We start from the raw sequence: 16,856 nt of genomic DNA on the forward strand, positions 1-16,856 counted from the left end.
TTTTATGGTTGATAAAATGAGTACTGAATATTTATCATTAATTGCAATTTGAAATCACTTAAAAAAAAATCTGTCATTTTGGTTTCTAAAAATTGTTTCTTCTGGCTAGACACGAGCCAAGTGCCGAGAGCTGACCAGATGCCAAGTCTCAGGACTGTCCAGTCTTCCACATCAGACCTTCAGCCGGGCCTTCTGACTCTTCTTGAGGTTAGAAAATCTATCCCCCAGTCTCGCAGATGCTGTTCTCCCCCAACTGGCTCTACAGAGAACATCATTATCTTTGCTGAGCTTCTGTCTCTATGGCAATAACAGATGGGAAGTGCTGCGGAATTATTCATGTTCTGGAAAGGAGGCAGTCAAGGAGGGGAAGATGGGGGGTGGGAGAAGGGGGCACGACCCGGGAGCACGGCGATCGTGGTGTAAAGAACGGAACGTGTGTGTGGAGCGAAAGAGAGGCTCGTGAGCCTTTAGTAGGCCCGTTGGGAGGAAAAGAGGGAAAAAAATCTATGAGCACAGGGGTATTCCCAGTCGGCTGGCTCCAAATGTGGACCCCATACGAGTGACCTCGAAGCAGTAAAACCAGGAGAAATGGGGAGAAAACTGGCAAAAAGAAAAAAAAAAGGAGGGGGACGAAGCTCGAGTCTTCTGAATTTGGTGCACTGAGACCTGGGGGTCAGTCTCCTGATTTTGCGGTGGGGCGGGAAAAAGGGTTTTTTCTTGATGTTTCGAAATATGACGGAGCAGCTCGGCAGAGTTCAATATGCTAACTAGCCACCCCGGAACACAGACCAGGGAGACCACTGTCCAGCCCCGAGGGTCACAGCCGAAAGCTCTTCAGTCGTCTCTTTCCTCGTCTCATCTCCTGATCGCTTCCAAAACAAAACCCCAAAGCCCTCAGGAAACACTGCAGAAACATGTAATTTCTAGCTCCCTTTTGGAACCGAGAGAGCAGGCTGGTGAGGGGGTGGGAGGAGGGAGTCCGAGAAGCAGAGACAAAAATGTTTTCTCTCTGTTTTGCCGGAACTTCGGCCAGCCCTCCGGCCCGGCCGGATGGCGGAGAAGGTCAGCCCCGGCAAGACGCCTGGGCGGAGGCCGCCCGGGCAAGGCGGGGGCCGGCGGTGTGGGGCGGAGCGCAGCGCCAGCAGCTGGCGGGGCGGCCCTCGGGCGGGGGGGCCCCGCAGGGGCGGGGGGCAGCCCCAGCGCGCAGGGCCCACACTGTGGGGGGTGCGAAACTGGGAGGCCGCCGCTCGGCTGCCTCCGGGGCGGGGCGGCCCAGCTGCGCCCCGCGGGGGGAGGGTCGCCCGTGCCTGACCTCGGGCGGCGGCGCTCGGCCGGGCGGGCCCTGCCTCCGCCCTGCCGGCTGCTGGGGTCGCGCACAGTGCACCGCGCGGCCGCCCTGCCCCCTCTCTCCGTGTCGTGCGGCGGCCGAGCGACCAGGGCGCCCCCGGGTCTGGCCCGTCTCCACCGAGCAGCGGGTGGGGCGGGGGCGGGGCGGTGGCGGCCCCAGACAGCCGGCTGGGCGACTCGAGGAAGGAAGAAGGGAGGGCGGCGGTGGGGGTGGGGCGGGGAGGGAACATCCTGTCTGCGCCGGGTGCACCGCAGACAGCGCCGCGCGCCAGCCGCCCAGACGGCGCGCGGGGCTGGGAACGCCGGGCGCGCGCCTGGGGGGAGGGGCGCGCGCGCCAGGCGACGGGCCGGGGTAGCCCTCGGGAGCCACAATAGTCCAGACGGCGCGCGCGTCCCCGAGGGGCTAGGAGCCGCGAGGCGGCGGCCGGCCCGCGGGCACGGTGCCGCTGCTGGCTACGTTCCCCTCCCCCCCGTCCCTCCGCCCCTCCGCCCTCCCTCTGCCCCGGGCGGCCGGAGACGGCGGCGGCGTCTGCGGGAAGCCGTGTGTCTCCGCAGTGACGTGGGCGGGCCGAGGACTCGGTGACGTCAGAGGGCTGTGTGTAGCGATGTGTGTGGGGTTCGGAGCGGCGCCGGCACAGCCGAGGGGAGCGGGCGAGCGGCGGCGGCGGCGGCGGCGGCGGCTGGCACAGGTGCGGCCTCGGCTCGCTCGGGGGACGCGGCGGGAGGCAAGGGGCGCGCGGCCCCCGGGGCGCCCGACGGCAGCGCCGGGGGTAGTGGGGAGTTAACAAAGCTCATCGGGCTTCCTGGGGCGCGGAGGCCGGAGTCGGGGGTGCGGATGCGCGGGTCACGGGTGGGGTCGGAGCCCCGGGGCGTGGGGGCGCGGGGCGGGTGTCTCACGGCGTATCTTGTCTCGCTGATGCCGGACGGTGGGCAGGGGCAGGGCGCTGCACTTGACCGGAGCCGTCGGGACCCCGGAGACCTGGGCGCCAGTCCCCGCCCCCCCGCCGCCTGTCTGTGCTGCGCGGGGATGCCCCGGGCTCGACCCGGTTGGTCGGCGCCCAGCGGCTGGGGGATCCCGGCTGGGCTCCCCACCCGCCCCTCTCTCTTCTGGTCCCGGGCGGGCGAGGGAGGTGCAGCCTTAGGGGTGCTGAGGTAACACCCGAGAACTTCCCGGGGAGAGGGTGCACGGGGGATTTCCAGTCTTCTCAGCGGCCCACTCAGCGGGGTGGTGTGGGGAGGGCCCTGGGGGTGTTCCGAGACCGCGGTGGGGTGCTCCTTTTCCTCCACTTCCCACGACCCCCTGGCACGCCCCGAGGCGTCCCGGGTCCCTTCCTCCCCACCGCCCCGCCGCCTCCTCGGGTTTGAGATGGGTGGGTGGCTTTGCGTGGGCCGAGGATTTCAGGGTTTGGGGGCTCCCCCATTCTAGGTCTCGCCTCCTCCCCTCTTCCTTGGCCAGCGTTGGCTGAGGTGTTCCTGTGGTGGGCGAAATCAGTACGTTGGCTAGTGGCCTTGGTCCTTAACCCTTTGGGTCTGTTTTAAGGTAAATTCCTCGCAGTTTGGGAGGCAAAAATTTCTATTTATTGGGATTCCTTTTGGAATTTCTCTCAAGAAGGAAGTGGAAGAAGAATCTTTTCTTTTTTTCCCTCTTCCTCCATTTGCATTCTTTGTGAGGTCTGTCTGCCTTGTGCTTTTTGTCCCGGATTAGTCTTGTTCAAGGATGGAGATTCCCAGGAGTGGAGTCTGTAGCTTTTGGCTTCCATTAAGCAAATTCTCTAACCCTTTAAAGGGAAAGTTAATTTTTGCTTACAGTCATTCCAGAAAAATAGCCTACGCTGACTAGATGGATTATGCACTTAAGATTGTAACTTACATATGGTAGGTATGTTAACTAGTATCTGATTTTTTTGGATGAAACTGGTGGGTTTTTTTTTTTAATTGAGAGATGAAGTAATAGGTGATTTTAGCTAAAATGGCATAACTGAGAAAACCTTTAGTATTGAGTTTTGGGTGAGATGATCTCTTTAAGGTTCTTCCTGTTCTGAGTAGGAGTAACCCTCTCCCTTTTGAGGGATATTATTGCAACCTTTACCCATTCTCCGAATTGCTTTCCTATTTAAATGAAGGTACTTCTAGTTAACTGGTATTAGATTTAAAGGAATCACTCAAGTGTCACCTTTGGTAAAGTGAACTCAGTTTAAGATTAAGAAACTATTTTCAAACTGACCCTTCGGGCTCTGGAGCAAATTCAAATGTAACTCTCCCCTAACCCCCTTCTCTTCCAGATTAATTAAAAGAAGAATGAACAGTAATCCTGAAGATAACTGGGCAGTTTTTCTTTAGGTTTCATTTTTAATTGTAGAAGTTCAAGTGGAGTCAGAGACTCTTCTTAACTGGTGTGAGGATTTATACAAGCCTTCATTTTGTCCACACAGACCAACAGATCATCATTTTTAGAGAAGATACTTTTTTCCCTCCTTTTTTGGTGTCCTTGGTGCCAAATACTAAATTTGGGTGCATAATTTTGACTCAAGTAATTGCATAAACTTTTTGCGTGTTGTGCTTAAAACCAAACCAAACTATTGCGTTGAACTTGGACATCTTGAATTGAGAGAACTGGTAACTTTATTTTAATACATATATCTGAAGAACTTAAGAAAACAAAGGCTTCCTTGGAAGTGTGCCTCTTAAAATTATTTTCTGTGTTATTAGACAATAAGAAATTTTATAGCACTTGAAGTGAAATTATACTTGGAGTATAAGCAGAACCAAAACAAAGTTGCAAAATCTATTGAGTAGTTTAGGGAGATCTCTTTGGAAATTTAAATTTTCTGTTTGATTAAGTTACCATAAGTATTGGTATACATTGTGTTTCTCTCTTCAAATAAGCAACTAGTTAACAATGCAAATCTCAGACTTACTTATTTAACACAATAGTTTTTAGCAATGGAAAACCTACAGACAAATTTTTCCTTGGTTCAGGGCTCAAATAAAAAACTGAACGGGATGGGAGATGATGGCAGCCCTCCAGTGAAAAAAATGATGACAGACATTCATGCAAATGGAAAAATGATGGTAAACAAGATGCCAACTGTAAAGAAGGAACACTTGGACGACTATGAAGTGCCAATGGAAACTGATGAAGAGCATGTCAAGAGAACCTGTGCCTCTGTGCCTGAACCTTTACATTTAAATCCCAGTTTGAAACACACTTTGGCACAATTCCATTTAAGTAGCCAGAGCTCTCTGGGTGGACCAGCAGCATTTTCCGCTCGGTATTCCCAAGAAAGCATGTCACCTACTGTGTTTCTGCCTCTTCCATCTCCTCAAGTTCTTCCTGGTCCACTGCTCATCCCTTCTGATAGCTCGACAGAACTCACCCAGACTGTGTTGGAAGGGGAGTCTATTTCTTGTTTTCAGGTTGGAGGAGAAAAGAGACTCTGTTTGCCCCAAGTCCTAAATTCTGTTCTCAGAGAATTTTCACTCCAACAGATAAATACAGTATGTGATGAATTGTACATCTATTGTTCAAGGTGTACATCAGACCAGCTTCATATCTTAAAGGTCCTGGGAATACTTCCATTCAATGCCCCGTCCTGTGGGCTGATCACATTAACTGATGCACAAAGACTGTGTAATGCTTTATTGCGGCCACGCACTTTTCCTCAAAATGGTAGTATACTTCCTGCTAAGAACTCATTGGCCCAGTTGAAGGAAACTGGCAGTGCCTTTGAAGTGGAACATGAATGCTTAGGCAAATGTCAGGGTTTATTTGCACCCCAATTTTATGTTCAGCCAGATGCCCCGTGTATTCAGTGTCTGGAGTGCTGTGGAATGTTTGCGCCTCAGACATTTGTGATGCATTCTCACAGATCACCCGACAAAAGGACTTGCCACTGGGGCTTTGAATCAGCCAAATGGCATTGCTATCTTCACGTGAACCAAAAATACTTAGGGACACCTGAAGAAAAGAAACTGAAGGTAATTTTAGAAGAAATGAAGGAGAAATTTAGCATGAGAAATGGGAAGAGGACTCAATCCAAGGCAAGTTTTTTTTTTTAATAGCAATTTTGAATAACGGTAATGGTTTACTTTGAAATTAAAAGTCTATTTAGAATATAACTGTTAAACTATTACTGCTCATGCAACAACAGGAAAAACTCATCTAAATAATGTGTTATGTCTGTATTACACGTTTTAGGCTATAAAGTGCTTTCCTGTATGTGTTCTCATTTGATCTTCCAAACAACCTACTGAGAGAAGTGGGATTATTCCCATTTTACAGATAAAGAGAATGAGGCTCAGGGAGATCAAGTGGCTTTCCCAAGATTATATAGCCAGGGAGTGGAGGATCTGGGGCTTCTTTTTCAAGCCATGTCCTTGTTTTCACACATCTTGCTTTTTGATGACTAAATCAGTTGTTTTCCTAGGACTCAAGATAATTTACACTTTGGTGTTATCTCTATTTGCAAATGATATAATAGGTAGCCCATACAACTCTGGTGGTGGGCTCCAAACAGCGTTTTTTCAAAGGTGTATTTAGGATTTCTGACATTGTTTCTGTAATTGAATATTCAGACTTGATCAGTACTGGAGACAAATGCAAATGACAGATTTATCTGAAAATTTCGTGATTCTAGTCACCAAGAATTTTTTTTAAAGAGAGGAATAATTAAAAAAATTATGGCAGCTAGAATAAAGATTTTATTTTTTAAATTAAAAAAAATTATTTTATTTATTTATTTTTGGCTGCATTGGGTCTTCATTGCTGCACTCAGGCTTTCTCTAGTTGCAGCGAGCGGAGGCTACTCTTCCTTGCGGTGCACAGGCTTATCATTGCAGTTGATTGATTCTCTTGTTGCAGAGTGCGGGCTCTAGGTGCCCGGACTTCAGTAGTTGTGGTGCGCGGGCTCAGTAGTTGCGGTTCATGGGCTCTAGAGCGCAGGCTCAGTAGTTGTGGCGCACGGGCTTAGCTGCTCGGCGGCATGTAGGATCTTCCCGGACCAGGGCTCGAATCTGTATCCCTGCATTGGCAGGCGGATTCTTAACCACTGCACCACCAGGGAAGTCCAACATTATTTTAGATTAAATAAACATTAATATAAAAACGTCTCAGCAAAGAGATTTTAAACTTATTTTCCCACTGCATTATCTGGTAGGCTACACTAGTTCATTCTAAGAGTTTGAATGGCTGGCTAATAGATAAGATTTAGGCTATTAAATATTCAGTTTGTTGATCTGGTTTTTAAATATTTGCCTACTCGATTAAAATCAGTATAATAGCTAACACTAAGTGTTTAAAATGTGGCAAGCATTGCTTTTGAACAGTTTTACACGTACAATTTTATTTGATTGGTACCACAAAAGATTGGCCGTGTTTCATCTTAAGAATCTAATATTTCCACTATTAATTAGTTTTTATTCCTTGAAATATCTCTGCCCTTTCTGCTTCACAGAAGTATTAAATGACGGAAGTTTATTTACAGCAAGATTAGAGCTTGGGCAAGAAACTTAAGGTTTCATGGCCTGTGCTTTAAACCTTTCAGGTTTTGAGGGAAATTTAGTTACAGTGTAGTTTTAAGACAGTGATTTGCTTCAGAAGCCCAATGAAGATAATTTCAGACTTGAATTCAGGGTAGTTTGCTACTTGCTGATTCCAAACTGGTCAGTACTTCTTGGAAATTCCTTGCCTGTGGCTACTAGGTAAGTTTATATTGTTTAACTGATTTTAAAGCAGAATTGACTTCAAGCCAGTTCTCACATTGTTGGACACGCTTACAGCTGGCTTGGTCCCACGCTGAAAATAGTGTTTAGAATTGTCTGTATTCTCAAAATGTGGAATGCCCCTTTTGACATTTATGATATCTTGCCCTAACGTAACTAGGACTCTCACATGTCCATAGGTGGCCACATTATTTGCCAGATATTCTTGGTCCAATCTTGGTTGCTCTGACGTAAGCATTTTGGGGATAAATTACTTTGCCTAATATTCCTGCTCTGTGTTTGTGAGAAAAAATATCTGAGAACCATGATAAAGGTTAAAAAAAAAAAGGTGATGAATTTACTTAACTGAAACTGAATGTGCTAGGGTTTGGTTAAAATTGAAACTGTCCTTCATCAGGATGTAGTCATTTATTGTCTCAGAATTTATTAATTTGAATTCAGTTTTTATTTGGGGAAGCCGTGAAATTTTTTTCCCCATATTTTTACTATGTTATGTTTTGCAGTATTTGCCAGTGTTTCTGGTGTGTTCTGTTATTTTTTCCAATTTTATGTGAATTTTAAGCAATTTAAGGGAATTTGAAAATTTCCAGTAATCAAACCTTTAAGAAAGAAGTGTTTGGGGAGTTCATGTGTAGTAATACATGCTTGCCACTTCACATTTTGAAAATTTACTCCTCAAAACTTGGCAAAGTAGTTCTCTTTTGAAGTTGAGATGAGAAACCGGTGGGTTCAGATGGGTCACATGCTTCTGGTTGTATAACTGGTAAGTGGTAGAATCAGGAGTTGAATGCAGTTCTTCTGACTTCAAGTCTAGTAATTTTCACTACTTTTCCCAGAAGCAAACTCAGTAGCAGAAACTGAATTTTGAGAAACATTAACTTTTCTTATCAACTTACCTTAGTATAATGGTTCCTAAGCTCTCTGTTAACTTGTATGTAGACTAAGGTATTTTACTGGGAAGGGGGCACGGAGATAGTCCTTGGCTGGGGAACATTTTTCATTATCTTCTGTGAGTCACTGAATTGGTTGCCCAACAAACCAAATACATCCAGAGGAAGCTCATTTAAAAAAGTCAAAACAGGATTTTTTTTAAAAAATTAAAGCATATGCTAAATATATTAACCTCTTATCTAAAGGTCCTTATGTTTAGTGTGAACACTGATGTAATTGGGTATGTTTAGTTAATGTAGTCAGAGTAGGTTTTTGAATTTTAAAAATCCCCTCAAACTCAGTAGGCAATTGTTTGAAATGTAGCAACTGTTGAATTATTTCTAAGGATGGAAATTATATTAGTGATGGTCACCAAACTATTTGCATAACTAAAAACTATATTTACTTTGCATAGTTAGGAGCTATATTTAGATGGGAGAAATAAGTGGTAGAAGGTCAGTGTTCTAAGTGAAGAGCTGACTATTCTTTGCAGACACCAGAGGTATAGTATTTTGAACTCTTTCTCACTCAGGTCACCACAAGAAATAATACTTGATTTTTAGATTTGCCTAGGTTGCTTTGCAAAATGGTGTTATCAAAACTGTCTCTTCATATCATTTGAGTTTTTTATGTTTTTATTAGAAAAATGATTATTGTATTTTATAGTGCACAAACATATGGAAGAATATCATATTCTTGATTCTTTTCCATATCTCCAGTGGGTATTGTTTATTTGATCTAATTCTGATTTTGTTGAATCTTAGTTTCTATCTGTGGAAAAAAGGTTTGCCAAGCAAACTGATCATTTGTAAGTAAAATTTGAAGGGTGATGTTTCCTTGAGATTATTTTCAAGCACATTAGAAAAACCTATTTGTAGTCAACTGATAAGATCATTATAGGTGATTCTTTGCTGTTACAGCATGTGGCTGACATTCTCCAGTTCACTAAGTAAAGATGGTTTATGCCTTTATAAATTTTTAGGGGTTAAAATTTAGATTTCTAACATTTAGACTTGAGTACTGTTAGGTAAGTAAAATAATACAGTTCTTACTTTGCTTAGGGAAAAAATCCTATGGATTATCTGTGATGCAAATAGATTACCTAAAGATATCAACTTAAAAGTTTTCCTCTTAAAGCCTATTAATTAAACATTTCACTTTTTTTAGTTTTGCATTTTTCTTACAGTTCATTTCTGCGAGGTCATTGGCAATAATGATAATCCTCCAAAAAATTTCTCCCCTCTTGTAAGCTATTATACTTCTGTTTAGGAAGTGTGTTTCTTAGTACCAACCTAAGTGAGGTAAAGAAATACACTAGAGAGGATGGGTAACTTGCAGAGTAGTGTTGGGACAAAATGTGTACCAGTAATAATTGTGATAGATTTGATGGTAATTTGTTACATCAGAGGCAGAGTTTGCATTTTATGATTAGCATAAATTTTTATTAAGTGGCTATAAGGTCAGAATCAAATGAAGTATTTGTGCTCATATAAGGGACGAGTATGAATATTTTTTTCTAACTTTATAAAATTAACAACTGTCTTAATGAGTTTTGAGACGATCTTTTTCCTGGTTTCCCAGAATTTAGTTTACTGCTTGGCAGGTCAAAGTTACTCAGTGAAAAAGAAAAAATTTTTTAAACTGAATAAATTTTGGGGAGACAATGCTCCATTGTATTTTAGAATATTGGGGATTTTTTTGGAAAAATTATGGTTTAACCCTTAATAAACTTATATAATTTGCAAATAAACTGTTGAATAAGACAACTGGTCAAATGAGAGAATGGATTTAAAAGTACTTTGGAAGTTGAGTCTAGAAATATCAGATGGTACTTCAAACTATTATTGAAATATTTACTAATATGTATTTCGGGATTTTTCCTTTCCCCAAACATTTTCTTGATTTATCTAGAATTATCTGAAGATATTTCAAAGTAAGATAACTGAGTGTTGGGCTCAGCTGTATCTCACTTTTAGTTGTTTGTACACAGTAATTATACTAGTTGGATATTTGTTTATTTATCAGAATGAAGTATGCAAGAAGAAAGTACAAAACACGTTTGTTATAAAATACAAGAAGGAAATTTCAGTGAAAACACATTTGTTATAAAAAATAAGGAAATTTCAGTGAAATCTTTAGAATGGCTTTGGGAATAGTGCCCCCTTATGGTTTAGGAAATATAGAGTCTATATTCATTTTATCATTAAAAAATTTTAATTTTTTAAACATTTTAAAATGTTAATATTTTAAAAAAGGCTTCTGATAAAACGCTTTATCCTTTTGGTCTGAGAAATGGGAAAAAATTAAGAAACTTCAAGGAAGAAAAGAAAAAGGATAGGCCTGAATCGGTACATAGTTAGCCAGTAGTGTTCTCATACCTATGCATATGTTATAATTTATACCACTTGGAGAACAAGGAAGAAAGCAAGAATTGGATTAATTTCAATGCCTTTAGAATTCTGGTAGTAGAGAGTGTGGAGCCAGAACTCAATTTGTTCAAGTAAAGAGGTAGAACTAGTTTGGGAATAGTTTTAGTAATGGCTTGAACCTTTATTTTGTCAATGCATAAAATTTGGTCTGTTGAGGTTTCATATACGTTACATGTACATTAAAATAATGTAAGGATTTTATTTGACTAAAAAGGCATGAAGAATGTATAATTTAAGGTGTGGTTTGGTTCCATCACTAAATAAAGTATTACAGCACCACGCTAGGCAGAAAGAGAAATGAATAGGAAAGATTTAAAGTTAGTTTAAAACTCATTTTGATTCCTAGACTTAGAAATGGGTCACAGAAATATGTATGTAAAGACTAGTTGGAGGCTCCCTAGGGCAGGAATTCATCTCGTAGTTTCTAAACCTAGAATGTGATGTATGCTTAACAAAAGTTTGGATGCAACTGAATGAAAAGTCTTAGTAGCCCTAGAAAGCTACCAGTGATTTTCAAGGAGGAAAAGAGTTTCGTTTTAAAGCGAAACAGCATTTTGTTTTTATTTGTGGTATTGAATTTATTTTGAGATTTCTAATAGCCTTAAAAGTGCCTATTTTGTTTATCTTATGGGGACAAGGAATACAAAAGTTAAAATTACTAAAGACCATTTTGGTACATAATACTACGGCTTTCCATTTTGAAAAAAAAAATTTTTTTTTTTGAAAGCAATATAGGCCCATTAGAGTAAATCCTAAAAAAAGTACAAAGAAGAAAACAGAATTTCCTCATAATTTCACCATGGAGTGATAACCACCATTGGAATTTATTCCTTTACGTACATAATGCTTTGTAAATCTGTGCAAAAGCATCTGTAGAGTGCACAGGTTATTAACTTAAGACCTAATTGTTGAAATAATACATTTGGACAAACTTTAGGACATGTACTTAGAGCAGTGTTTATCAAATTGCAATTTGTCACCCATGCAGCCTTTCTCATCTGGGGTTCTATGAGAGGAGAATTAAGCCATAGAAAGGATGGTATATAGTACCTTTCTAAGTCCTTTGGAGAGAAGTTAATTTAATGCATACAGTGGAAGCTTTGCAGAGTTTGGGCTTAATTTTCTTGAGAACCTCAGTTGAGAAGGGTGAGGGGGATATCAAAAAAGTCAATTTACTGGGTCACCAGCATTTTAAAAATACATGAAATAGAGTAAAATTTAAAAAAATGCAATATATTGCACATAGTAAAATTAACTAATTTACATTTTGATATTGTCAATTGACATTATTTGAAGGCCAAAATCTGAGATAATTTTTAAAAAGCATCTATGCTGAAATGGGATAGAAAAGCAAAGCCTAACATGTATATAGATTGAAACTTTTTTAAAAAATTTATTTATTTTTGGCTGCGTTGGATCTTTGTTGCTGGGCGCAGGCATTCTCTAGTTGCGGTGAGCGTGGGCTACTCTTCGTTGCAGTGCGCGGGCTTCTCATTGTGGTGGCTTCTCTTGTTGCAGAGGACGGGCTCTAGGCGTGCAGGCTTCAGTAGCTGTGGCTCGTGGGCTCTAGAGCACAGGCTCAGTAGTTGTGGCGCACGGGCTTAGTTGCTCCACGGCACGTGGGATCCTCCTGGACCAGGGCTTGAACCCGTGTGTCCTGCGTTGGCAGGCGGATTCTTAACCACTGCGCCACCAGGGAAGCCCTAGATTAAAACTTTTTATAACAGATATTTTAGTGAAAAGATGTATATGACATGGAAATTTTCAAATAATTGCAATATTAAGTGGATTGGACACCATAGAATTCCAGTGTAAAGAAATTATTTTTCAAGTTCCAGAAATTAACAGGATTTTTATCAGTTTGTTTCCTTTAAGTTTTTTTTAAAATAAATTTATTTATTTTTGGCTTCATTGGGTCTTCGTTGCTGCACACGGGCTTTCTCTAGTTGCGGCGAGTTCACAGTGTGCGGGCTTCTCATTGCAGTGGCTTGTCCTTGCGGAGCACGGGCTCTAGGCATGCGGGCTTCAGTAGTTGTGGCACACGGGCTCAGTAGTTGTGGCTTGCGGGCTCTAGAGTGCAGACTCAGTAGTTGTGGCTCATGGGCTTAGTTGCTCTACAGCATATGGGATCTTCCCGGACCAGGGCTCCAACCCTTGTCCCCTACATTGGCAGACGGATTCCTAACCACTGTGCCACCAGGGAAGCCCTGTTTCCTTTAAGTTTAAGGGAGGAATATCATCGTACTACTGACTTTTACATGGCTTTGTTTCCATGAAGGATTTAAGAAGAGAGTTGCACATTATAAGAATGTGACCTTGCTTTTCCTTTGAGAGTTTTTAAGCACTTTAAACCTAAAATTGGCTTTATGAGGTAGATATGATTCTGTAGTGTGGAGGAGCAACAGACATTGTGATTTCTGCAGATCCATCTTTGATAAGTTAGTGGAAGTGCTTAGACCTTATTGTTCCGGTTTTGCATTAGGTTGATTAATTCTAATAATTACAATGAAATGAGGCACAAAACTAAGCCTTAAAATCTCTTAAGTAGCTATTTGCTACCTTGTAACACTATTGCTGTTTCAGTTGTTGAAACACTCATTCACAGCCTGTTGGAAGTATTGAGAAAACCTGATCCTATTCTGAGAGATTCAGTTTCTTTCAGTAGGAGTTGTTGGCAGCTGTCTGGTAGGGTGTCTTTTGTGTCCTTCTGAAATGATTTATGGACCACTTGAATGTCTTAGTATTATACACAGTAAAAGGAACCTGGCAGGTATATTGGCTTTATAGCTAAGGAGTTGTTGCTTAACTATGTGTTTGGTCATGTGTTTACTAAGGTTGCTAACGATTTACGTTTGGCTTGTACAAAGTAATGTGTATTTAATATGCATTATCTTTTACTTTTTATGTAAGCACACCATTATAGGAGGATAGACTATGAAATTTATCAGTCTACTAGTCCTTCATATGCTTACTGGCTTATAAATACCAAAATGTAAACATTAATCTTTGTCTTTCTAAATTCTATTTTAAAAAATATTTTCCACATATTTTAAAAAGATTTAATTCTGATTTTTTGAGGGGAATTTTTGAAATCCCATCAATACTTTGAGATATTGTCTTGATTTCTTTAGTTCATCAATGTTTGTCATTAGGACTTAAAGATCATAATATTAATCTGACACTGTAATTAGAAACTAAAGTGCCACCTCAAATCAAAGTTTATTATTGAAGATAAATCTGGGAATTTTAAAGCATTTTGATTTTTGTTTTTTGGAGTTTTTTTTTAGTGCAAATTGGAATGTTAGTATACAAAGGGTGCTGAGTGGGTGGAATTGCTTTTGTAACTAGAAAGTGGTGACAAATGCTTATTGGTCTTTTTGTAAATGAAATCAAGTTCTCTAAACTATTTGTCATTGTGAGGCTAATAAGCATGGTACCAAAATACAATGATTCTTTATTAGGAAACCTGATTATTAAAGGGTCATGTGTATATAACACAGTAAGTTGAAATTTAGAGAAACTTGCATAAAGCATTTCCTAATTTTTACTTATTTAAAGTTAACTTCTATACATTTTGGGCTTATTTAAATTTTGCTTTCATAGACGTTATTTGTTGTTTTACGACTTAGAGAAAGAACTTTTGGAATGAAATCATATGTCTGAAATTTTTCTTATATGTTTCAGATGAGGATGCCATCTGTTCATTTTGTGGTAGATAATTATGGGGAAGTTGGGCAATAGAAGTATTTTAAAATCTTAAGGCTCTAACTTAAGCTACTAAGTGATCTACTTCTCTTCTTTGCCAAGTAATGTAATGTATTCTATTTTAATGTTTAAGTACACGAAGGGAATGAAATTATTCTCATATTGAAAGGTAAAAGGAAAGGCAATAGATGTGTGTATCTTGGTGTCTCATTTTTATTCCTGATCAGTAGTAGCATTATTGCTGTGCCATTTAATTATATTGTTATTTTTTTTGAAGACCTAATTTGTATGTTGCCACAAATGCATAATAGATGAGAAAATCTGGCATGCCCGTGAATGTTCTGTTGTATAATATGTGCTTTTCATAATTGTTTTTAACATGCAGTTAGGATAATTTGTTATAAATGTGTTTATGGCTTACCACAGCATATTAGGTAAAATTAACTCCCAACATTTTATCATGGTTAGTGTTGTGCATTTCCCCATCATTTATATTATTTAATTTGTAGATCTGATCTCTCAAAATACAACCCAGAGACTTAGGATTGTTGGTACTTCATTGAACAGAAGGGTATTAAATGTGAAAGAGACTATCTTGTGAGTTTCCTGGTAGCAGATTAACCTTAAAAAAGGCTACCCTGGGAATTAATGAGCTACACTGTCATTCAGAATTCATTCAACAAATATTTATTGAGTCCCTACTACATGCCATGCATGGTGCTAGGAACTGAAAATACAAAAGTGATTAAGACAGTACTTGACCTCAAGCTGCTGTTTAAGCAGAGGCGGAATAGCCACTTGTCAGGGATTTTGTATAGGGAGTTCAGACATTACCTAGAGGACTGCACTAGGTGATCTTTAAGGAAGGTTTTTTTTAATAACCCCTCCTCTGTGACTCTCTTCATGTGTTGGTGCAAGAATAGGAAACAAAATAAAGGTCAGAAACTAGAGAGGGATGGATGTTTAAATAGAAAGAATGTGCTAGCAGTTATTTAAGGTGGCATTTGAAGTTTAGAGACATCATGGAAACAAAGCTATACTGAGTTTGGATCATGAATAAAGGTAAAACTTATACAAATCAAGCTGTAGAGTTTTAAAATGAACTTGATCAAAATTGAATCAGATTTGAAGTCAAGATCTCTGGCTGAAGAAGTTTAGAATTTGTTATTCTGAAGATTTGACATTCCAGTTATCTGTAATAGAGGGAAAACTTTAAAATATATAAATCAATTTTAGTAATTTTAATTTAAAACATCTGGAAACAGTTGATTTCTTGGGCAGTACATCCAGAATTGTCTCAGATATAAAACTGATTTAAAGTGGAGCTTTCCATATTTTCTAAATAATGAGTTTAACAGATAACTTCTAAAAATGAAATTCTCGTTTAATTTGAGCCAATCTTATACGTCACTGATTTGTTAGAGTGAGCTTACCCCTGCTCATTAACACCTTTTTTATCACAGCGTTGGGGTGAAAAATGTTCTGCCTAAGTGAGTTTTCTAGATGATGAAACTACTCTTCTCAGCACTGTGTCTTTTTAAGAACTTTAACCTTTTTTTAAATGAATTCTAAAATGTCTTAAATAGTTTTCAGTCTTTCTAAATGGTATGTGTATGGTATATATATATGTATATGGTATACTATAAATGTAAGTATAAATATCGACTATAAGTATGTCATGTTGACTCAAGACTTCTTAAACATCAGTTACTCTGTTGTGATAAGGGTAGGGAACAATTGAGATACATTAAATTATTTGCCCTGGCCTATGTGTGATAAAGCCCTCAGATTGTGTTGCTTTTTGAATCAGTTTTTGTGTTTGTGTCTTGTAATTCTCCTCTCTCCCTAGGCTGTCAGCTGGCACCTGGTATCTATCATTTAGTATTTCTGTTGCCAGCAGTCAGTTCCCTTTCTAATTTATGGTAGAACTAAGCTATAGGCTGAGAAACTGTGTAAACAAATGATTGATTTATTTTATAAATAAGCAGTTGCTTTTGCCCCAGATTCTGAACTTTAGAATACTTGATCAGGATTGTGAGGTTTAGAAACAAATTCTACTCTTACAGAGTCTAGAGGCCCTCACTGAATACTCACCTCTTAAATCCTTTCGAAATGCTCTTCTTTTCGCTATAACCTTGTGCTCTTGTTAGTCTTTCAAATTCCTTGCCCAGTAATTCTTAACAAAACATTGATCTCCTACCAATATGTGTGTGTGTTGGGGGAGGGGAGACAAAATATAAAACAAACCAAATGAGGAAGTTAGTAACCACAGGTTATTTATTCTTTTCTATCTCAGTTTCTGAACCTCAGTTTTCTTAGCTGTAAAATGGAGATAATTATACCTACTTAATCAGGTATTCGTTAGAAATAAGCAGGATATAAAGTTCTTATCGTGAACTTTGAGGTGGCCAGTTACCTTCTCCTCTTACTTTATTTACAGGTAGAGTTCATCCTTCAGGGCTAAAAAGAACTTTTCATATTTATGAGAAAATGTGGTTTACTGATAAGTGTTAGCAGACACAGTGGTTTTAAAGTTTGGCAAAATATTGCTGTAGAATGGTATCTAATATAATATGCTAAGAAATACTATAGGGATGGGGGGGTATATTCTAGGTAATTGTAACAATGAGAAGAATCAGAACTTAGCAATGCTGCACATTTGCAGAGTACTATTATTTAAAATGGATTTTTAAAATAGATTCCATAAGTATGATATTTGATGAA

At 40.4% G+C, this 16,856-nt stretch overlaps 1 protein-coding gene across 4 annotated transcripts in view; it reads left to right on the top strand.

The window, feature by feature from the left end:
* The first annotated feature begins 1,875 nt into the window (after positions 1-1,875).
* The window catches only part of SKIL (SKI like proto-oncogene), a 33,303-nt gene continuing 18,322 nt past the window's right edge, over positions 1,876-16,856 (top strand). Inside the window, exons 1-3 of one of the 4 annotated variants that reach the window (XM_060149995.1) lie at positions 3,080-3,222; positions 3,630-3,963; positions 4,327-5,392. In XM_060149995.1, the coding sequence (XP_060005978.1) occupies positions 4,351-5,392 (1,042 nt within the window). In that variant the 5' untranslated portion in view covers positions 3,080-3,222; positions 3,630-3,963; positions 4,327-4,350. Of the gene's footprint in view, positions 2,037-3,070; positions 3,223-3,629; positions 5,393-16,856 lie in introns of those variants that run through there. The other 3 variants (XM_060149994.1, XM_060149996.1, XM_060149993.1) reach the window with 3 other exon arrangements.

The sequence above is a fragment of the Lagenorhynchus albirostris genome, chromosome 5, assembly GCF_949774975.1.
Source record: "Lagenorhynchus albirostris chromosome 5, mLagAlb1.1, whole genome shotgun sequence".
NCBI classification, from domain to species: domain Eukaryota; kingdom Metazoa; phylum Chordata; class Mammalia; order Artiodactyla; family Delphinidae; genus Lagenorhynchus; species Lagenorhynchus albirostris.